This window comes from Nicotiana sylvestris, chromosome 9 (assembly GCF_000393655.2).
Source record: "Nicotiana sylvestris chromosome 9, ASM39365v2, whole genome shotgun sequence".
Taxonomy (NCBI): domain Eukaryota; kingdom Viridiplantae; phylum Streptophyta; class Magnoliopsida; order Solanales; family Solanaceae; genus Nicotiana; species Nicotiana sylvestris.
This window is the reverse complement of record NC_091065.1, coordinates 137409910-137432926: the sequence shown is the minus strand read 5'-3', so window position 1 is coordinate 137432926 and position 23017 is coordinate 137409910. Positions and strand designations below refer to the sequence as shown.

The 23017-nt window shown below is 42.4% G+C and overlaps 4 protein-coding genes across 4 annotated transcripts; 2 read left to right on the top strand and 2 right to left on the bottom strand.

Moving 5' to 3' along the window:
- Positions 1–2560: 2560 nt before the first annotated feature.
- On the bottom strand, positions 2561–3232 carry LOC138878295 (uncharacterized mitochondrial protein AtMg00860-like). The gene is made up of 2 exons (XM_070157962.1): positions 2983–3232; positions 2561–2661 (listed from the first exon to the last, which is right to left on the bottom strand). The coding sequence occupies exons 1-2, from the start codon at positions 3230–3232 to the stop codon at positions 2561–2563; spliced, it is 351 nt and encodes a 116-aa protein (XP_070014063.1).
- A 932-nt stretch (positions 3233–4164) lies between these two features.
- Positions 4165–5790, bottom strand: LOC138878294 (uncharacterized). The gene is made up of 2 exons (XM_070157961.1): positions 4812–5790; positions 4165–4553 (listed from the first exon to the last, which is right to left on the bottom strand). The coding sequence occupies exons 1-2, from the start codon at positions 5788–5790 to the stop codon at positions 4165–4167; spliced, it is 1368 nt and encodes a 455-aa protein (XP_070014062.1).
- A 5332-nt stretch (positions 5791–11122) lies between these two features.
- On the top strand, positions 11123–13515 carry LOC138878293 (uncharacterized). The gene is made up of 4 exons (XM_070157960.1): positions 11123–11266; positions 11569–11958; positions 12430–13194; positions 13249–13515. The coding sequence occupies exons 1-4, from the start codon at positions 11123–11125 to the stop codon at positions 13513–13515; spliced, it is 1566 nt and encodes a 521-aa protein (XP_070014061.1).
- A 1291-nt stretch (positions 13516–14806) lies between these two features.
- LOC138878292 (uncharacterized) lies at positions 14807–16553 on the top strand. The gene is made up of 3 exons (XM_070157959.1): positions 14807–15321; positions 15437–15767; positions 15924–16553. The coding sequence occupies exons 1-3, from the start codon at positions 14807–14809 to the stop codon at positions 16551–16553; spliced, it is 1476 nt and encodes a 491-aa protein (XP_070014060.1).
- The last annotated feature ends 6464 nt before the right edge of the window (positions 16554–23017 follow it).

Here is a 23017-nt window from a genome sequence, read left to right as displayed (position 1 = left end):
ACCTATTCTAGTATGAATTTCAAAATCAAAGGTTAGGGTACAAGTTCTTACCTCTTAGGATGAAGGCTTAGAAACTTTACTTGATAATCTTCAAAGACTTGGGCAAAGATTTAATAGTGTCTTAGTGAGGATCATTTTCTCCCTCTAGAACTCTTACTCTAAATGTAGTAGAAAATGGCACAAGAGAGTCTAATGGGGTGTTTTTAACGGAATGGGGTCAGGTTTTAAAAGTTAGAAAATAGGAGCCCCGACTCAATCTGTGGTCGCATATGCGATCGCATAACTAACATATGCCCCGCAAAAGAGACCACAAAAGTAGCCCTTAGACTTGAATGTACTGCCCGCGTATGCGACCAATATGCGGTCCACATACCTGTTCTGTGGTCTTATAATGCACCGCAGAATGGCCCTTCGCAAAAATTCCAAGGAGGTTATGCGACGACTATGCGGCCCGCATATCGATCATGCGATCGCATAATTGGCCGCATAGTTGACCTCAAAATTAGCCAGCATACTGACTCACTCTGCGGTAGATATACGGCCCGCATTGCTGTTATGCGGTCGCATAATTGGCTACAGAAACATGCTCTTTTGAAAAACATTTTTCCTTAACATTTAATGCACAGATTAGTCCAAAAGGTCCGAGCCTTTTATAAATTTCTAACACATATTCTTAACTTGGCACTACGAGATTTTGAGTAGAAATTTCATGGGGCCTTACATCCTCCCCCACTTAAGATCATTCATCCTCGAAGGAACAAGATTCACTTATCAACAACTTAAGGCAATTTCAGCTTCACACCACATACCAACAACCCCCGAATTTGGCTAACTCCCTAAATTTCCAAAAATTTTGCCAGTTTCCTTTGTATCTAGGCCTATCCACCTGCCAGAGAGCCCCAGAAACATATTCGAATAGCATATACACAATCTAGTAACATGACATAATTCATAACCACACTAACCACGGCCCTATAGGCAATATATAATCAAACCGGAATAGTTTTACATAGACTGATCAAGTGATGCAAAGTTCATAGGGACCAAATTCATAGAAACTATTACATGGCTATACAAACAAATGTGGGTACTTTCTTTCCATTTCTTCCTCGGCTTCCCAAGTGGCTTCTTCAACTTGCTGGTTTCTCTATAACACTTTCACGAAGGCAATTTCTTTGTTTCTTAACTTTCAGACTTGCCTGTGAAGAATGGCAACTGGAACTTCTTCATATGACAGTTCTTCATTAACCTCAATAGTTTCAACTGGCACAATAGTGTATGGATCTTCCACTACCTTCTTCAACATAGACACATGGAAGACTTGGTGTACCGTTGACATCTCGGGTGGTAGCTCAAGCTTATATGCCACCCGACCGATCCTTTGAATGATTCTATATGGTTCGATATACCTCGGACTCAATTTTACTTTCTTTCCAAACTTCATGATACCCTTCATGGGGGAAACCTTATAAAAATACCCAATCATCTTCTTTGAACTCCAAATCTCTACGACGAATGTCTGAATAAGACTTTTGGCGACTCTGAGCAGTTTTCAACCTCTCCTTAATAATCTTGACTTTCTCCATAGCCTGGTGCACAAGGTCTGGCACAACCTCAAACCACCCAATGGGAGACCTACATTTCCTACTATACAACGCTTCAAATGGTGCCATCTGGACACTAGAATGGAAGCTGTTGTTATAAGCAAACTCTATGAGTGGCAAATGATCATCCCATCTACCTTGGAAGTCAATAACACAAGCACGTAACATGTCCTCAAGCGTCTGAATAGTCTGCTCTGCTTGCCCGTCGGTCTAAGGATGAAAAGATATACTAAGATTTACTTGCGTACCCAAACCTTGCTGAAATTTCTTCCAAAAGTTGGCTGTGAACTGAGCCCCTCGATCTGAAATGATTGAGACTGGAGTGCCATGCAACTTGACTATTTCTTTGATATACGACTGAGCATATTGTTCCGTTGTGTCAGTAGATTTAACTGGCAAGAAGTGCGCTGATTTCGTGAGTTGATCCACGATTACCCAAATTGAGTCAAACTTATGCGAAGTGCGCGGTAACCCTACCACAAAATCCATGTTGATCATTTCCCATTTCCACATTGGAATTTCTATGTTTTGAGCCAATCCACCGGGCCTTTGGTGTTCAGCCTTCACTTGCTGATAGTTCGGACACTTTGCCACAAAGTCCGCCACATCCCTTTTCATGTTGCTCCACCAATAAACTTTCTTGAGATCAGGATACATTTTCGTAGAACCTGGGTATACAGAATACCTAGAAGTGTGAGCTTCGGCCATAATCCTTTCCCGAAGGCCGTCAATATTTGGAACACATAGGCGGCCTTGGTACCGTAGGGTACCATCATCCATGCCAAAAGAAAAAGTTGTGGTCTTGTGTTTATAAATCCCCTCCTTCAGCTGTGCTAACAATGGATCATTGTATTGCTTTTTTTTTTGACCTCCGCTACAAGCGATGATTCAGCCCTATTCTGCACAATCACTCCTCCTTCATTAGAGTCAGCATGGCGAACTCCCAAACTAGCCAACTAGTGAACCTCCCAGGTCAACGACCTTTGGTATGCCTCCAAATGGTCCAAACTTCCTATAGATTTCTGGCTAAGAGCATCATCCACGACATTGGCCTTTCCTGGGTGATAGAGAATATAGATATCATAGTCCTTGAGTAACTCTAGCCATCTTCTCTGTCTCAGATTCAACTCCTTTTGTTTGAAAATATATTGAAGGATCTTGTGGTCCGTAAATACATCCACATGGACCCCATACAAATAATGTCGCCAAATCTTTAGTGTGAACACCACTGCCACAAGCTCTAAGTCGTGGGTTGGATAGTTCTTTTCATGATTCTTGAGTTGCCTAGAAGCGTAAGCTATAACCTAGCCGTGTTGCATTAACACACACCCAAGCCTGATCCTCGAAGCATCGCAATACACCACAAGTCCCTATGTACCCTCCGGCAGGGTCAATATCGGCGCGGTAGTCAATCTTGATTTCAATTCCTGGAAGCTCCTTTCATAAGCATCGTACCACTGGAACTTAACTGCTTTCTGCGTCAATTTAGTCAACGGAGAGGCAAGTGTAGAAAATCCCTCCACAAATCTTCTGTAGTACCCAGCCAAACCTAAGAAAATTCGAATCTCTGTTGGAGTGGTAGGTCTAGGCCAATTCCTTACTGCTGCAATCTTTTGAGGATCAACCATAATCCCTTCCCTGGAGACGACATGACCCAAGAACGCGACAGATTCAAGCCAAAATTCACATTTTGAAAATTTTGCATACAATTGATATTGCTAAAGAGTCTGTAGAACTGCCGTCAGCATGGTCCTCCCGACTTCGAGAATACACAAGAATATCATCGATGAACACTATCACAAATGAGTCTAGAAAACGGCTTGAAGACTCGATTCATAAGATCCATGAAAGCTGCTGGGGCATTTGTTATCCCGAAGGACATCACCAGAAATTCAAAGTGCCCATATCGGGTCCTGAAAGCCATTTTTGGAATATCCTGCTCCCTTATCTTCAATTTATGATATTCGGACCGAAAGTTAATTTTTGAGAAGCACTTAGCACCTTGCAATTGATCAAACAAATCATCTATCCTTGGTAGAGGGTATTTATTCTTGATTTTGACTTTGTTGAGTTGCCGGTAGTCAATACACATCCATAGCGACCCATTTTTCTTCCTTACAAACAACACCGGTGTACCCCATGATGACACACTCGGTCGGATGAAACACTTCTCCAACAAATCCCTCAATTGTTCCTTTAATTCCTTCAATTTTGCCGGTGCCATTCTATAAGGTGGAATTGATATAGGTTGCGTGTCTGGCATCACGTCAATCCCAAAATCAATCTTCCTATCTGGTGGGATCTCAGGGAGCTCATCGGGAAAGACATCCGGAAATTCATTCACAACTGGCACAGACTCAAGGCTAGGCGCCTCGACATCGGTGTCCGTAACCCGGACTAAATGATAGATACACCCCTTCTTGAACATCTTTGCGGCCTTAAGGTAAGAAATAAACCGACCTTTTGGTACTACATTATCTCCCTTCCATTCCACAACGGGATCATTAGGAAATTCAAGCCTCATAGTTCTAGTCCGACAATCAAGTTTGGCAAAACATGTTTAAAGCCAATCCATTTCCATTATTACATCAAAATCAACCATCCCCACTTCAATAAGATCGGTCATGGTATCCCTACCATGCACCATAACAACACAACCTCTATAAACCCGAGTTGCCACAATATACTCACCAACTGGAGTAGACACCGAGAATGGCTCATGAAGCTGATTCGATTCTATCCTAAATTCCATAAAAACAAAAGGGGTAACATAGGACAAGGTGGAACCGGGGTCAATAAGTGCATACACATCATGAGATTGGATAGTCAGAATACTTGTAACAACATTTGGAGAAGCCTCTGCAGTCTGACAACCACTCATAGCATAGAACCGACTGGGTCCTTCCGAATTTTGTGCACCACCCCTAGCTGCACCACGCCCCGCTGGTGCTGGAGTAACTCAAGCTGGAGAAGGTGCTGAAGGTGTCACAGCTGCTGGAATGGATGGTTGTGATGTGCCCCTAATCGCACACTGGCGGGATACACGACAATGTCTCTAAATGTGGCCCTTCATCCCACATCCATAGCATATGGGTAAATCCATGTAGCAAATCCCTGAGTGCATCTTCCCGCACTTGGGGCACTGGGACCTCTGCTTCTGCTAGGATCTCCCTCCTGACCGACCCTGCTGGTGGGGTCCCCTGCTACCTTGACTGGGCCTAAAACGACTCCATTGCTGCTGCTGGCTAGGCCCTGATGGCGGTGTACTGGCTGAAGACTGTGCGACAGACTGGGATGGCCCTAATGATCCTCCCCTGAAAGCTGATCTTCCCTCACCTAGTGACTCTCCCATGTTTCCCAGAGACCGGGCCTTGCTTTTACCTCTCTCTCTCTCCATCTTGTTCTTCAGTTTACGGTTCTCTGTGGCCTGAGCAAATGCCACCATCTTCCCATAATTCATGTCAGAATTCAAGGCAACTGTAGAAGCCTCATTAATAGTCAAAGGATTAAGGCTTTGAACAAACCGGCACCCTGGCCTCCATTGTGGGCAACATGTGAATGGCATACTTGGACGGCGAGAAAACTCCAACACACTTCTGCTACCTTGCTTCAGATTCTCAAACTCTACTGCACGGGCTGCCCTTGTCTCAACAGGCAGGAAATAATCTACAAAGGCATCAGCAATCTCGCTCCACCTTGCCGGAGGGCTTCCCTCCTCATGGGAATCTTCCCACAACTCAAACCACGAATAGTCCACCCCTTTAAGACGATAGGCAGCTAACTCTACTCCCTCTGTTTCAGTTGCATGCATAACCCTGAGGGTCTTGTGCATCTCATCAATAAAATCCTGAGGGTCCTCTTCTGGATTTGCACTCGTAAACACTGGAGGGTCTAGCTGAAGAAATCTGTTCACCCTGAAACTGGTGGAATCCCCTTGCTGGCTAGATGAACTAGGCGCAACATTTGACCTCTGGGCTTGAGAGGCCACTAGCTGAGTCAACATCTGGATAGCTCCCCTAAGATCCCCATCAGAGATACCGAAACCAGAACCTAGGGCTGGAGGCGGAACATGAATATTAATGGGAGGGATAGTAGCACCCTCAACAGAGGTAGGAACTGGTGCAGTAGAACCAGACAGTGTAGTAGTCGGGGAAATTTTCTCACCCCTTGGGGTTCTCACCCGCATCATCAATTACAGAATCGACTGCCGCTCCTGGGGCAATATTGGCTTCTTAGCCAGTTCTGGCTTTCTTCTTTGGTGCCATGTACTGAAAGTTGAAGGAATGCACTAGTTAGAGGGGAAATAGTTTGATAACAAGTTTTGCTGCACGATCCAAAATATCAAAGAAGGGTGTTATTCCTAAATGCCCAAGTAGCCTCTAACTTATAGATGTGGTCGACTACACACCGATAAGAAGGACACTACTATACACGGCTCTGAGACATCCTAGGACACTTTAAAACCTTAGGCTCTGATACCAAGTTTGTCATGCCCCAACCTCGGGAGACGCGACCGATGCTCAATCGAGAGACCTCAACTGAGCAAGCGTTTTTGGACACCTTCTACCCAACTCACTATAAGTAAGGAACCATGCTTCCATTTAATTATACAATAAGAAATATCATTCATACAACATCGCTAATTCATTTTCTATTACAACCCTTACCATAGATATGTTCCCAAAATATTACGCAGTTACAGTTTAGAGAAAACAAGAGTTTAGAATTACAACATAGTCTAGTGACCCATCCAATGCCCGTACCTAACCCACACAAATGTCTACGGAGCCTCTAAGGATATAAAGGACAATTATGATAATGCCGGCAACAAGACCCCAACTATACCTCAAAAGTGGAAATTTATAACAAAAGGTGTACAACATAACCCCTAAAGGAAGAGGGGCTCACCAAGACTTCTTAGAGGAGAATGCTCCACTACCTGCGATCAGCACTCTCTGCTATGGAACCACTTACATCCATTCAAAAGATGTAGTGCCCCCGGCAAAAAGGACGTTTGTACCATGGAATAGTACTAGAATGTATAACTAAATACCATCTTATTAGAAAGAACAACCATACAAGAATAAAGGAATCATAAGGACTAACAAAAGCTTCAAACAATCACCACGTCATCAAATAAAAGGGTTCACATAGCTTTCACATAATTTCCATAACTTTAGGTTGGGACATTTCATACTGTTGCATCATCATTCACAATACCACCTCTTTCTTGTGCGGAGTCCGATCACGACTCGATCGGCTAGGTTGCCTCATTTGAGACATGTACCTTAGTCACAATTTCATTCTCACTTTTTGGTTTCAATATCAGTACAATACCACCATGTGTGTAGCATGTCGTCCAATCACGGCCCGATCGGCTAGGCCGTCTTACCAAGACATTGTTCCTTTTCTATCAATCATCTCATTACAATCTTTATTTCACATATATCAGTTCATAGGTACTTGGGGCCACAGTTATCACACCATACTTGGCACTAGGCCACATTTCATTATTCAAACTCTTTTCCCCCACGTTTCACATCATTTCTACTTTCAATATTAACCTTGCAATTTGAGATAATAGGCACATACAAGAGCAATTCAAGTTGTAAGCATAGAGAGGATTTCACATAGTTTGGCATAACAATTTCAATTTTAACTTGACTTCAAATCTAGGCATTTTAGCACATAGTTCACATTCTTCACACATTCTCCATTTACCAAGAATGGCATATTATGCACATTGAAATACACCTTACACATATAATCTTGCAACAACATTTCACTTGAAATAACAAGTACTACATTTATAGATTTTCAGACTTACAACATTTATATGGATGCCATGGGAGCTCAATTTCTAAGAAGAGGGGGTTTTAGCCATACATACCTAAATAGAGTTTTCCTTAAATTCTTACAATAATTTCGCAACTCCTAGCAACTTCGATCTATTTTATGAGAATTACAAGTTGAACCAATAATTAGAGGGATAATCAAGATTCTAGCTCATTTGGGAACATTATCAAGTCCTAAGTGGGCATTATGATTTTTAAGACTTTTTTGGTGAGAGTTTCTATCATCCTACACCCCATTTGTTATATTTTTAGCTCATAGTCTCCCCATACCCCTTTATTACACATGCATGCAAGAAAATCCATCCTTATACCCATGAACCCACTTGTTAATTACATATTCTAGTATGAATAGGGTACAAGTTCTTACCTCTTAGGATGAAGAATTAGAAACTTTACTTGATAATCTTCAAAGACTTGGGCAAGGAATTAATAATGACTTAGTGAGGATCATTTTCTCCCTCTAGAACTCTTTCTCTCACTCTATATGTAGTAGAAAATGGCACAAGAGAGTCTAATGGGGTGTTTTTAACGGAATGGGGTCGGGTTTTAAAAGATTGAAAATAGGAGCCCCGACTCAATCTACGGTCGCATATGCGATCGCATAACTGACATGCGGCCCGCAAAAGGGACCGCAAAAGTAGCCCTCAGACTTGAATGTACTGTCGAGTATGCGACCAACAGGTATGCGGTCCGCATACCTATTCTGCGGTCTTATAACGCACCCGAGAACGGCCCTTCGCAAAAATTCCAAAGAGGTTATGCAACGACTATGCGGCCCGCATATCGATTATGCGATTACATAATTGGCCGCACAGTTGACCTCAAAATTAGCCAGCATACTGACTCACCCTGCGGTAGATATGCAACCCGCATTGCTGTTATGCGATTACATAATTGGAAATGCGCTCTTTTGAAAAACATTTTTCCTTAAATTTTAATGTATAGATCAGTCCAAAAGATCCGAGCCTTTTATAAATTTCTAACATATATTCTTAACTTGGCACTACGAGATTTCGGGTTTTTTAGTAGAAATTTTAGGGGGCCTTACAATATCAATATTTGAAAACACGTTGGCACCCTGAAGTTGATCAAATAAGTCATCTATCATCGAAAATGGATACTTGTTCTTGATGGTTACCTCATTCAACTGTCGATAATCTATACACATCCTCATTGAACCATCCTTCTTCTTCACGAACAGCACTGGTGCACCCCAGGACGAGATACTAGGTCTCATGAATCCCTTATTAAGCAAATCCTACAACTGTTCCTTCAGTTCCTTCAACTCAAATAGAGCCATGCGATATGGTGGAATAGAAATGGGTTGAGTGTCCGATGCTAAGTCAATATAGAAGTCGATATCTCTATCAGGTGGCATCCCAGACAAATATATAGGGAACACCTCTGGAAACGCGCGCGCAACTAGTATCGAATCCATGGAAGGAACCTCCGCACTAGGATTATAGATATAAGCCAAATATGCTAGATATCCCTTCTCGACCATATTTCGAGCCTTCACATAGGAAATAACCTTGCTAGTAGAATGGCCAAGAGCCCTCCTCAACTCTAATCGGGGAAACCCCTGCATGGATAAGGTCATTGTCTTGGCGTGACAGTCCAAAATGGCATGATAAGGTGACAGGTAATACATGCCCAAAATATATAGCATCAAAGTCCACAATATCAAAAAGTATAAGGTCTACACTAGTCTCTAAGCTCCCGATAGAAACCACACACGAGCAATAAACACGATCTACTATAATAAAATCTCCTATAGGCATGGACACATAGACAAGAGCACTCAAAGAATCACGAGGCATGACCATATATGAAAAAAATAGAATGACACATATGAATAGGTAGAGCCTGAATTAAATAAAACTGAGGCATCCCTATGGCAAATCGGAACAATACCTATGATGATGACGTTAGATGACTCCACCTCAGGTCGAGCTGGGAATGCATAACAATAGGGCTGGGCCCCATTACTTTGATCTCCACCTCTCGGATGGCCTCTAGCTGGCTAGCCTCCACCTCTAATAGCATGACCTCCACCTCTAGCTACCTGAATCGCCTCTAGCTGGCTGTGCGGGTGGTGGAGTGATAATAGGCCACATAGACGATATTTGCACCCTAATAATACCATGGTTTATTGTTGTTTTATAGGCTACATGATAACAAAATGCTCTAATTGGTATTCGTTTGCTTCGCAGGGATTAATCCAAGTTAGGAAGAACTATGGAGTGTTTTGGAGTCAATAATGTGAAGAAAACGTCCAATCAAGAAGCACCCGAGTGGAAAGAAGCAAAATGTGGATTGGGTTTGAATCCACCACGACTGCGGTGGACAGTGGTTGGACCGCGACATGCCACAGACACGAGGCAGAATGTTTGGCTCTCACTGCGGTCGCGCCGCGGTCTGCCGCGGCCGTGGTGAACTGTGCAGTTGCCAAAAATTTTGGGGACCAAAGTGTAACTCAAAAAAAACTTATTCCAAACCTTTATAAACTCTAGAAGCTTGCCCAAGAAATCACTAAGCTTGTTTTTAGAGTACTTTGGAGGCAAGAACAAGTATGAGAAGATCAACCAAACATTAGAGTTTTTCTATCTTCTCTTTATTATTGCAATTTCGCATTATGAACAATTTAGTAGTTTTCTCTTGCTTTGTTATGAGTAGCTAAACATTTAATCTAGGGTTCATGGAACCAATTGTTGGATGAGGTTTTGACTCAACTTTGTTATAATCGAGCCGAATTTATTATATGATTGTTCAACTACATTTTGTATGGTGATTAATTAAATGGGCCCTTGATTAATCGTTTCTAATTGCCTTGTGTTGCTTGAGAGAGAATACTAGGTTAGATTGCTATTGAACAACATCACTTTTGGGTAACTGAAGAGATTCATTACTTGAACTTAAAAGTGGGGTTAGAGATAACGAAACTTTTGTAGGATAATTCAGAGCTGCACGATTTGTCAGCTGGAGTAGTTCGAGAGAATACTCTAGTAAATTATCGTAGTTGATGGAGAGATAATTACGATAACCCATAGCCCATAATCCTCATAGAAGTATTACGGCGAGATTATAGCCAAAGAGTTAAGACTTAAACTAGCAATTGGGGAAATCAATACCCTAGACCTTTTTACCACTGAATTATCTTTGATTTAGCTTATTGTTATTTTTAATATCATTTGAAATAGTAAAAAAAACAATCTTTATTGATAAAAATCTTGCATCTGAAAATTGTTTGAGTTGATAATAGCATTGCCAAGAGTTGTAATAGATAGGTTAGTTCCCTGAGAATTCGACTCCGGAATTAAAACCGGATTATGTTTGCAACGACCACTTTGTCTTTTAGAAGGCATAGTTGGGCGTGATCAAATTTTGGCGCCATTGTCGGAGAATTAACGGTGTTATTTATTACAACTTAGAAGTAGGGCTGGAATTATTAGTTTAGATAAAATTTCTAAGGTGTTAAACAATTTTTTTTCATTGAAATTCTCACGTTTGAACTCTTGTGAGATTCAGGTGTATGCCTAGGAATTCTTCGAGGACTGGAGAACTGCTTGAAGGACTCTCAGACCCCGAGAAAACATTCAGGAATTGAACCATGCCAACAAGAAGAACAAATAATCACAACAAACACACCAACTTGAAATTGACATGGGTGACGTAAACAATGTTTACGGAAACATCAGGGATGAGCCAACTGACCCAAACGTCAGAGTGGTGGCACCTCTTGTGCCAGAAGCTGCACTTTATGAATGGGCACAACTAATAGCTGACAACCTGGCCATTGCCATTGTTGTGCCCCCAATAATAGCGAGACATTCCATATCACCAATAACATGCTACATCTTTTGTAGAATAAGGGACTGTTCTCTGGGTCATACATTGAAGACCCTCAACAACATTTGAAAAAATTTCTGTCGATTTGTGTGACCCAAAGGCAGCCAAATGTGACCCCAGAAGCTATTAAGTTGTTACTGTTCCCGTTCTCTGTGACTGGGGAAGCTCAGACTTGGCTGAATTCGCTCCCAATAAATTCCATTATCACCTGGGAGGAATTAGTCAAGTAGTTCCTGAACAAGTTTTACCCGCCCAACAAGACTGCAAGACAGATTGATGAGATACAACAGTACAAGCAGCAGCCTACTGAGACCTTGCAGGAAACTTGGGAAAGATTCAAAGGGATGCTAGTGAAGTGTCCCCACCATGGTATTCCAGACCAGATGCTCGGCCAGAGATTCTACATGGGGTTAGCAGACAATCTAAAGGCCAATGTAGATGCTTTAGGTGGGGGTGCATTTCTGAGTAATACATTCACCGAGTGCAAAATCCTTCTTGACAAGATGTCCCAGAATTCGAGGTGGATGACGAAGGGCACAACACTAGCACTAATAGTGCATTTAGTTCCTCTTGACCCAAATAATTCGCATGCAGAGAACATAGCCACACTCATGACTCAGATGAGTATATTGACAAAGAAGATTGATGAGGTGGGTACAAAGCAAGTGCATATTGTTGACAAAACAAATGGAGGATTGTGTACACCCTGCATTAATTAGTCTTATGTGTGTTCATGGAGTGGATAAGGTGACAACCAAGGGTTAAGAGAGGATATGAATTATGTCAACAACTTTTGGGGTCAGAGACAAAGAGGACAACAATGGAGACCAACAACCAATCAGTAGTACAGACCAATACGACCAGGAGGTATGCAACCCCTGTGACAAATGGTGCCATATCAGAGACAACAAGGCTATCCGCAGCAGAACCAACAAGAATTGGCATATCATCCACCTCCTCAGCAACAAGATAACAACATGGTAGAGATCAGGGTTATGCTTCAACAACTCATTGGAACAAATGGTAAGATATAGGAAAAGTTGGTAGTGCATCACTCAGCAATAAAGAACATTGAAACTCAATTGGGACAACTCTCCATGGCCTTAAAAAACTGCCCTCAGGGAACATTGCCAGCAAACACGAACATCAACCCCAAGGAGCAAAACCTGAATCAGCTGATGGTCGTAAGTCTCCGGAATGGGAGAGATTTAGACAGGGAGCAAGAAGTTGCACAATCTAGTAAAGAGACTACACCAGCCACTCCAGTTCCATTGGAGGTAGATGAATTAGCAGAACTTACTGAAGTGGTGGTTGAACAGGTTCAGGATGATAAGGGTAAGGCTAAAGAGAGTGAACAAGCTGCAGAACAAGTGGTACCTCTTGTACTACAAAACCCCAACAGAGAGAAGCCAGCTAGCAGTGCACAAAGGGTGATACCTGCACCATTCCCTCAGAGACTGGCAAAACAAAATAAGGAAGATCAATACAGGATATTCATGGAGATGCTTTGTCAAATTCAATTGAATATTCCTCTGATGGATGCTTTGATAGAGATGCCAGGCTATGCAAAGATGATGAAGGACCTAATGTCACAAAAATTTGACTTTCAGGACCTATCCACAGTAACTCTGACACAGACCTGCAGTGCAGTAGTGACAAGACCCATGGCTCAAAAGATGTCTGACCCAGGTAGATTTATTATTCCGTGCACTATTGGGAGTTATGCCTTTGCAAAGGCATTATGTGACTTAGGAGCCAGCATAAACTTGATACCTCTGGCCATATACACCAAAATGGGCATTGGCAGAGCAAGACCGACTTTGATGCTTTTGCAACTAGCTAACTGCACGGTTAAAAGGCCAACATGGATTCTTGATGATGTGTTGGTACAATTGGGGAAGTTTGTATTCCCTGCAGACTTTGTTATTCTGGATTTCTAGGTAGATGAAGAGATACCTATCATTTTAGGGAGGCCATTCTTAGCCACTGGGAGAGCACTGATCGATTGTGAAACCGGGGAATTAAAAATGAGGTTGAACGATGAAGAAGTCATATTCAATGTTCAGCAATCCATGAGGAGACCCAGTGAATATGCTAATTGCTCACTAGTGGAGGCGGTGGATGTGATCCTGCACGAAGATGAGACCCTGACTGCTAAAGATCCCTTGGGGGCTTGTCTGACAAATTTAGAGGAGATGGATGGTTAAGGGTTGGCAAAGTGGGTCATGGAACTCGAAGGCCAAGGATTCTGGAAGAGGTAACCTCAGTTCGAGTCCTTGGAGTTAGAAAAGAGGGCTACACCACCAGCAAAACCATTAGTGGAGGAACCACCCAAACTGGAGCTAAAACCACTCCCAGCTCACCTTAGGGCCACAGTAACTCTTAGGGCCTGATTCTATTTTGCCTGTTATTATATCATCCGGTTTGCTAGATGTATAGGTAGAGAAGCTCCTACAGGTGCTATAGGAATGTAAGACTGCCATTGGTTGGACCATGGCGGACATAAAGGGTATCATCCCAGCTTTTTGTATGCACAAGATTCTCTTGAAAGAAGGGCACAAACCTTCCAAAGAACATCAATGAAGGCTGAACCCAAATATGAAAGAGGTGGTGAAGAAAGAAGTGATCAATTGGTTAGATGCGGGTATCATCTTCCCCATCTCAGACAGCAATTGGGTCAGCCCTGTTCAGTGTGTGCCGAAAAAGGGAGGAATGACGGTTGTACAAAATGAGAATAATGAGTTGATCTCGACTCCTACAGTCATAGGATGTCGGATTTTCATGGATTACCGGAAATTGAACATAGCCACCCGGAAGGACCATTTTCCCTTGCCATTCATTGACCAAATGCTGGACAGGTTGGCTGGGCGATCTCACTTCTGTTTCTTGGATGGTTATTCGGGGTACAATCAGATCTCAAGAGCCCCAAAACATCATTCACTTGTCCGTATGGCATCTTTGCCTTTCAGAGAATGCCTTTTGGGCTTTGTAATGCACCGATGATATTTCAACGGTGTATGTTAGCCATTTTTACGGACATGGTGGAGGAAATTATGGAGGTATTTATGGATGATTTCTCCGTGGTGGGGGATTCATTCGAGGACTGTCTTCACAACTTAAGAAGAATTCTCAGAAGATGTGTGGAGACAAATTTAGTATTGGGAAAAGTGCCATTTTATGGTACAAGAAGGGATAATCTTGGGGCATCGAGTGTCCAGTAAGGAAATCGAGGTTGACCATGCTAAGGTTGATGTGATTGAGAAGTTGCCACCGCCTACTTCAGTCAAGGCATTGAGAAGTTTCCTTGGGCACGCCGGGTTTTACAGGCGATTCATAAAAGATTTCTCTAAGATTGCTAACCCTTTATGCAAACTCCTTGAAAAGGAGCAGCCATTTGTGTTTTCTAATGATTGCAGGTTGGCATTTGAGGAGCTGAAGAAGAGATTGGTGACTACACCCATCATTGTTGCACTCAACTAGGAGCAACTGTTCGAGCTCATGTGCGACGCAAGTGACTATGCTATAAGAGCAATCTTGGGGCAGCGAAAGGATAAACTGATGCACCCGATTTTCTATGCAAGCAGAACGCTAAGCGGTGCACAACTCAATTACACCGTCACAGAAAAGGAGATGTTGGCTGTCACTTTTACATTTGACAAATTCAGGTCATACTTGATTGGCTCAAAAGTTATTGTTTATACTGACCATGCAACAATTAGGTACCTGATAGAAAAGAAGGAGTCAAAGCCACACTTGATTCATTGGGTTCTTTTGTTACAAGAATTTGATCTGGAGATCCATGACAGAAAAGGGACAGAGAACCAAGTAGCTGACTACCTCTCAAGGTTGGAAGGAGCTGAAAAGAAGGTAGAGGTTGAGGATATAAAAGAGACATTCCCGGATGAGCAGTTACTAGCAATGACAATGGAGGAGGCACCGTGGTATGCTGATATTGCTAACTATTTAGCAAGTGGTATTGTACCTTATGAACTCTCTTCAATTCAAAAGAAAAAGTTCTTTCGTGATTGTCGGTCTTATTATTGGGATGAACCTCTACTATTTAAAATATGTGTAGATAACATGATCCGGAGCTGTATCCCCGAGAAAGATCAACATTCTGTTTTGCAGGCTTGCCATGCTTCACCATATGGTGGACACTTTGGAGGAATTCGGACAGAAGCTAAGGGGTTGGAGTCGGGCTTGTATTGGCCAACTCTGTTCAAGGATGCCCATACTTGGGGTCAAAAGTTGCGATGAATGCCAAAGGACAGGCAACATATCTCGTCGACACGAGATGCCAATTACCACAATTCAAGAGGTGGAGGTTTTTGACATGTGGGGGATCGACTTCATGGGGCCATTTGTCAGCTCATATGGTAACAATTACATATTGGTAGTAGTTGACTATGTTTCCAAGTGGGTTGAAGCAGTGGCTCTCCCAACCAATGATGTAAAAGGGGTAACATGCTTTCTAAAGAAGAACATCTTCACACGTTTTGGCACCCCGAGAGCTATAATCAGTGATGGCGGAACCCATTTCCGCAATAGAACGTTCGCACGGCTGTTGGAAAAGTATGGAGTTCGTCATAAAGTGACCACCCCGTACCACCCATAGTCGAGCGGGAAAGTTGAAGTGTACAACAGGGAAATTAAAAGTATCCTTACAAAAACAGTGAATGTAACAAGGACTGATTGGACGAAGAAGCTGGGTGATGCATTGTGGGCGTACCGGGCAGCCTTCAAAACTCCAATTGGTATGTCACCATACAAGTTGGTGTTTGGAAAGTCATTCCACCTTCTGGTAGAGCTCGAGCATAAAACACTTTGGGCATTGCGGCAGTTGAACTTGGACATGGAGATAACAGGAACCAACAGAGTCACTGGGTTACATGAGCTAGAGGAATTCAGGTTCCAGGCATTCGAGAGTGCTAGATTATACAAAGAAAGGATAAAACTAATGCATGATAAGCACATTGTAGACCGAAACTTCAAATACGAAGAGCTCGTGTTGTTATACAACTCAAGATTGAGGTTGTTTCTGGGTAAGTTGAAGTCTCGGTGGTCAGGACCCTTTAGAGTGGTGCAAATGTTCTCAACTGGAGTTGTTGAGATTGAATCAGAAGATGGGACAAATAAGTTCATAGTGAATGGGAAAAGGTTGAAACATTACCTTGGAATGGTAGAAGAGAAAGGGGATAGAGAGGTAACAATGTTGGAAGAGCCCCAATACGCGAATGAGGAGTGATGATCCGAGCCTGCGTCGTGCCGCGACGTTAAATCAGGTGTTGTGTGGGAGGCAACCCACGAATGTTGTTGTTTTTGTTTTCTTATGTAACCTTATAAAAAAATTCCTCGCACCGCGACAGCGATGATGGACGAGCATTCTGCCTCGAATTTGCTCAACCCACCACGACCGCGGTAGGACCCGGTGTGTCAAGAACATTCTACCTCAAGTTTATTAACCCACCGCGAGCAGTTCGTCGTCAGGTAAGTATTTTTTATTTTATTTTTTTTCGTATTCTTTTATTTTCTAATTTTTTACCCCCCCTTAATAATATCATAACCCCCACCCCACCCCATCACTTTCCCAATTCCTCTCTCTCTCTCTAAACCTAACCAAACGCCCTCCTCCTCTCTTCTTCTTCTTCTTCTTCTTCTTCACTTTTCTCCCATTCAGTCCCATCTCCCATCTTCTCCAACCCTCATTGCTCTCACTCTCTACTCGTCCCAGGTATGACATGCTTCTCCTTCTCTTTTCTTGTATTTTGTTTTAGTTTTTATGTAGTTTAATGTTTAATTATGTAGTATTTTTCGTAGAGTTTTTCTATTGATTTTCCTTTTGCTTTGTAATGGGTTTTGTGCTTAATGTGTAGTGAATTGTGTGCACTATGTTGTAGAGATGTGTGTGCTTGTGTGTATAAGACTAGCGTTGTGGGTGGAATGGTGAAGTGCAAATTATGATTTGGGGGAAGCATTGATATATCCATATGGGTGATATGTGTTAGGAAAGTGTCTTGCCCACAAGGTATTTGTGGAATTGCCCCAATGGAGTTATAAGGGCTAATGTGACCATGGTTGTGGTGAAGTCTGAGTAACCACCCATAGTTCACACACCCTCACTGATAGGCAATTCTCTGTTTGACAGGTAAAATGCATCCATCTAGGAAGAGACGCAACACAGGGTCCTCCGCTAGTGGACCAGGCAGTTCCTCGAGAGCTAGGGGTCAAGCTAGTGCGGCACAGTTTGACAGCATTAGGTTTGTCTCCAAACCGGCGGAGGACAGGTACAATGCAAATGCATCTAAGAAATTATTACCGGAGGTGCATATTGACCGGGCAGCTTTGCAAGTGGAATGCCCGAATATCTTTGCTGAGTTGAGGAGGCATCAGTTGGACATCTTCTTTAAGGAACCGGAGGAGGCAAATGTACAGATGGTAAGGGAATTTTATGCCAACTACCCGGAACATGAGGATGGGGTTGTCACAGTACGCAATACCCGGGTAAATGCGTCCCTCGAGGCCATCCGCTGGGTGTACCGGCTACCAATATTCACGGGGGAGATGGATGCTTATATTGCTTATCCCCACCCGAAGGTCAATTGGACACCAATTCTTGATGTCATATGTGTGCCTGACAGGGAGTTTATATGGATAAATCATCTGATAGCATTGAACTCGCAGTCTCTTAATTGGGAGGCAAAGTGTTGTCTCACCATTATCAATAGCCGCTTGCTACCCTCCAGCAACATGAATAATATCAATGGGCCACGAGAAGCGGCTATCTACAGTCTTATGACCCACCAGGATTTTGATATCACTCTGCTCCTCCATGATGAGATGTTCATTCGCTCACCTAAGATACTTAAAGGTTTTTACTTCCCGTATCTGGTCACCAAGCTGTGCCGTCTTGCTAGAGTCCCTGAAAACCTTAGAGTTGATGGGAAATTGCTACTGAAAGCCCCGTTCTGGGGAAGCAAATCGGAATTGGAAGAGAGCCGGTGGTGATGGTTGAGGATGATGGTGAATCTGATAATGATGCTGAGGAAGCTGTTGTCCCACCACCTACGAGAGTTGATAAGGCAGGCCCATCACAGCCCCACTGAAGTACCCCATATGATAGCCCTAGAATAAGAAATGGATGGTCTCCGCACTTCTGTCGATGACCTGGGCACCAAAGTTGACATTCTGACCACTCAACAGGCCAAGTCGGAGAAGAAGATTATGGGATGGCTTCGGGCGCTAGGACGAGCATGTCACCTCGATCTTGGCACCGTCTCTGATCAGGATTGATCTTCAGGGAAGTCATTTTACCTTACTATGCTTTATATTTGTTGACATGGGAACATGCCAAACTTTTAAGTGTGGGGGGGGGGATGGCTGTTGTTGTAAATAGACTGTATAACTTTGTATGATGTTGCTTTCTTTTTGATTGGTTGGTATTGTAGGGTCATGTAGTTAACTTCGACTTGGCCCAAAGACGGACACCTTTCGACAGGTCTCTTGAGGGACATTAGTCGAACAAAAAAAAGAATATAAGGACTCTTTCTGATGACAGATATTTGAGACAGTTTCTTGAGGGATGTTAGTCTAGAGAAAATACCAAAAAGATTTTTTTTAGTAACTCCCCCTTGGTTTTTCTTTGTGCCACGGTTCTTTTCCAAGGGTTTAGCTTGAACCGAGTGTAGGTAATTTTTGTTTATTTTGTTTTTAGTTTTTAGTTAGTATTAATGGGCTATGAGCTGAAATAGAAAGAGAAACCCTTGGCGTTAATACACCTGAACACAATCGAGACTAGAGTGTAATGCCTAGTCTCAATGGTTGACTCTTGCTAAAGGGCCTTAAATTTGTATGTTTGTAACTGACTTGAACACTCAAAAGAGAGTGTCTCGATAAACCAATCTGGAGTGACTCATGTGCCATGTGTGTGTGAGAGATGTACTGTATTCTATGCTTTACATTTGTTGCCTAGAACTTGCCCTGTGTGTTTACAACGCGAAATAGTAGCTTCATTCAGTCTTAGAAGTGATATAGGCATTTCTTTGTTAAGCCAGATATATAAAGTAAACCCACCTAAATGTAATACATCATAGTTAACCTCGTTGAACCTATAAGCCTGTTTCTTTGGCAACCACATTGCGAACCTTACCCAATTATTTGAATAGCCATCTGTTTGAACCCCTTTTACCTCCCATGAGCACTTGAAAGACCTTGACATATGCAAAAGTTAAAGTGTGGGGTGGTGGTTTGGTTTTTGAGTGGAACCAATGAAATAGAGGAAAGGTGCAGTTCTGGGAAGAGTAAAAGAAGAAGCGCCATGTTATAAAAAAAAGAATAAATGTATTAGTTGATAAGTGGTAGCTTGATACAAATGCACCTAAAGGAATGGGTTGTTATAAATAAAATATGGTGGAACGTCTGGTTGACATAAGTATGATTTGGAAGGTTAATATGATTGTATTAAAAGTGCTTAGGGAGGTTAGTCACTATATCCAAATATATCCTACCCATCCCTTTGCCTACATTACAACTGAGTGAAGTCCAAATTGATCTTAGACAGAATAGGCTCGATTAGTAGAGTAGTACACTACGGGCAAGCCTATGGTGCATCTTTGTGGCATGTGAATGTTCTCTTGGAGAGTGAGCGAATTTTGTCCATCTGAGTTCCTAATTGTTCTTAATAATATTAATTGTGGAACTACTCTCTTATGCGATATGAGGGAATGCGATTCACGAAGGAAAGATAAGTCTTGACCTCTGTATAGAGTAGTTTGAGTAAGTACGAATATTGCACGACATGTGAGATTCGACTTTTGAGGCAAAGGTTGTTCACTACTAGGTGTAACTTTGGTGAATTATTCTTAGTGTGATTCGTTAAAGGGAAAGCTTAGGAAAGGAACTTTGATAGAGGGTGGTGGATTGCTCGAGAACTAGAAATGATTTAAGTGTAGGGTATTGATGATAGGCTACATAGATGATATTTCCACCCTAATTATACCATGCTTTATTGTTTTTTTATAGTCTAAATGATAACAAAATGCTCTAATTGGTGTTCTTTTGCTTCACAGGGATTAATCCAAGTTAGGAAGAACTATGGAGTGTTTTGGAGTCTATAATATGAAAAAAGGTCCAATCAAGAAGCACCCAAGCAGAAAGAAGCAAAAAGTGGGCTGGGTTTGAATCCGCCGCGACCGCGGTGGACCGCGGCAGGCCACAGATGCGAGGCAGAATGTTTGGCTCTCACTGCGGTCGCGCCGAGGTCTGCCGCGGCCGCGGTGAACTGTGCAGTTGCCAGAAATTTTGGGGACCAAAGTGTAACTCGGGAAAAACTTATTCCAAACCCTTATAAACTCCAGAAGCTCATCCAAGAAATCACTAAGCTTGTTTTTAGACTACTTTGGAGGCAAGAACAAGTGTGAGAAAATCAACCAAATATTAGAGTTTTTCTATCTTCTCTTTATTATTGCAATTTTACATTATGAATAATTTAGTAGTTTTCTCTTGCTTTGTTATGAGTATATAAACATTTAATCTAGGGTTGGTGGAACCAATTGTTGGATGATGTTTTGACTCAACTTTATTATAATCGAGCCGGATTTATTATATTATTGTTCAACTACATTTTGTATGGTGATTAATTGAATGGGCCCTTGATTAATCGTGTCTAATTGCCTTGTGTTGCTTGAGAGAGAATACTAGGTTAGAGTGCTGTTGAACAACACCACTTTTGGGTAATTGAAGAGATTCATTACTTGAACTTAAAAGTGGGGTTAGAGATAACGAAACTTTGGTGGGATAATTCAGAGCTGCACGAATTGTCAGCTAGAGTAGTTCGAGAGAATGCTCTAGTAAATTATCGTAGTTGATCGAGAGATAATTAAAATAACCCATAGCTCATAATCCTCATAGAAGTATTACGGCTAGATTATAGCCAAAGAATTAAGACTTAAACTAGCAATTGGGGAAATCAATACCGTAGACCTTTTTACCACTGAATTATCTTTGATTTAGCTTATTTTTAATTTATTATCATTTGAAGTAGTAAAAAAAATCCATTCTTTATTGATAAAAATCTTGCATCTGGAAATTGTTTGAGTTGATAATAGCATTGCCAAGAGTTGTAATAGATAGGTTAGTTCCCTGAGGATTTGACTCCGGACTTAAAATCGAATTATGCTTGCAACGACCGCTTTATCTTTTAGAAGGCATAGTTAGGCGTGACCAAATTTTGACCGGTGCTGGCATAATGGCACGAGAACCCTAGTGAGGTTTGCTGCCTACCAATCTAGGATAGTACCTCCTGATGTGACCTACACCCCCACACTCAAAACATACTCTCGGCTATTGTGGCTGCTGAAGCTGAGACTGACATCCTGAATAACCACTGTAGTAACCTATAGCGGTAGTGCATTAATAGAAGCTAAAAGTGTATAGAATGCTGGATGCTCAAAACGAGGCCCATAAGAACCACGACTGCCCGAAGCACCGTGGGCTACCTGAAGAGATAACTGAATCAGCCTGGGAGGATGGTCTCTACCAAAAGAACATATGCCTCTAAATAAGGTACCACTGAAACCACCAAAATGACGAGGCATCTTCTTTAACACTATCTCTATACCCAGACTATGAATCATCTCGATTCGGCTAGCAATCTCTACGGTCCTTTGGAAAGAAATATCATCCCTTATCTCCTTGGCCATTTGTAGCCTAATATCGAAAGTAAGACCATCAATAAATCTCCTCACCCTCTCCCTATTCATGGGAATCAGAATAGTTGCATAATGGACTAAATGCACATATTCGGTCTCGTACTAGGCAACAGTCATGCCACCCTACTAGAGGCTCTCAAACCGCCTACGGTACTCCTCTCTCGGAGTGAAAAGAATGAATTTCTCTATAAATAACTACAAAAACGGATCCCAAGTAAGTGGAGCTAAACTAGTTGGTCTGCTCTGTACAAAATCCTTCCACCACCTCTTGGCAGAACCGGTCATTTGGAGCACTGCAAAGTCGACTCTATTGGACTCCACAATACCCATGTTGTGCAACACCTCGTGGCAATGGTCCAAATAGTCCTGTGGGTCCTCAAAAGGTGTACCTCTAAAATGAACATGAAAGATCTTGGTGAACTTATCCAACCTCATCAATCCCTTAGAATACATCACAGGCCTCTCCCCGGGCCGTGTAGCAATAATGGGCTGAACTACCCCAAATGTTAGAACCGCTGGATTCTGATATATGGGAGCCATCTGCTCCAGAGTGTGAGTGGCGGGAGTCTATGCTCCTCCCCCAGCTTGAGAGACAACTGGTGCAATAGGAAATACTCTTGTCTAAGCCACACTCTCCATGAGTCCAACTAAATGGACTAGAGCGTCCTGAAGTGTGGGAGTGGCAATGAATCTGTCCAGGACATGAGCGGGTCCAGCCGATGTAGTCTGAACTGGGATCTACTCCTTGTGATCAATCTGAGGCTCCACAATGGGTGCTACTTCATGTGCTTTAGGCTGATCTCTACCTCTACCTCAGCTCCTACCTCGGCCCCTATCTTTAACAACCCGATCGATCATTTTGAGCTTTTGCACTTTGCTCGATAGTTTGAGGGAACGAGTAGCTCCGTATGATGTATTATGACTTGTGTGAATCGTTGGTTTTGGTTTTTATTTTATTCGAAATTAATTTGGAAGAATGAACTTCATGATCGAAACTTTAAAT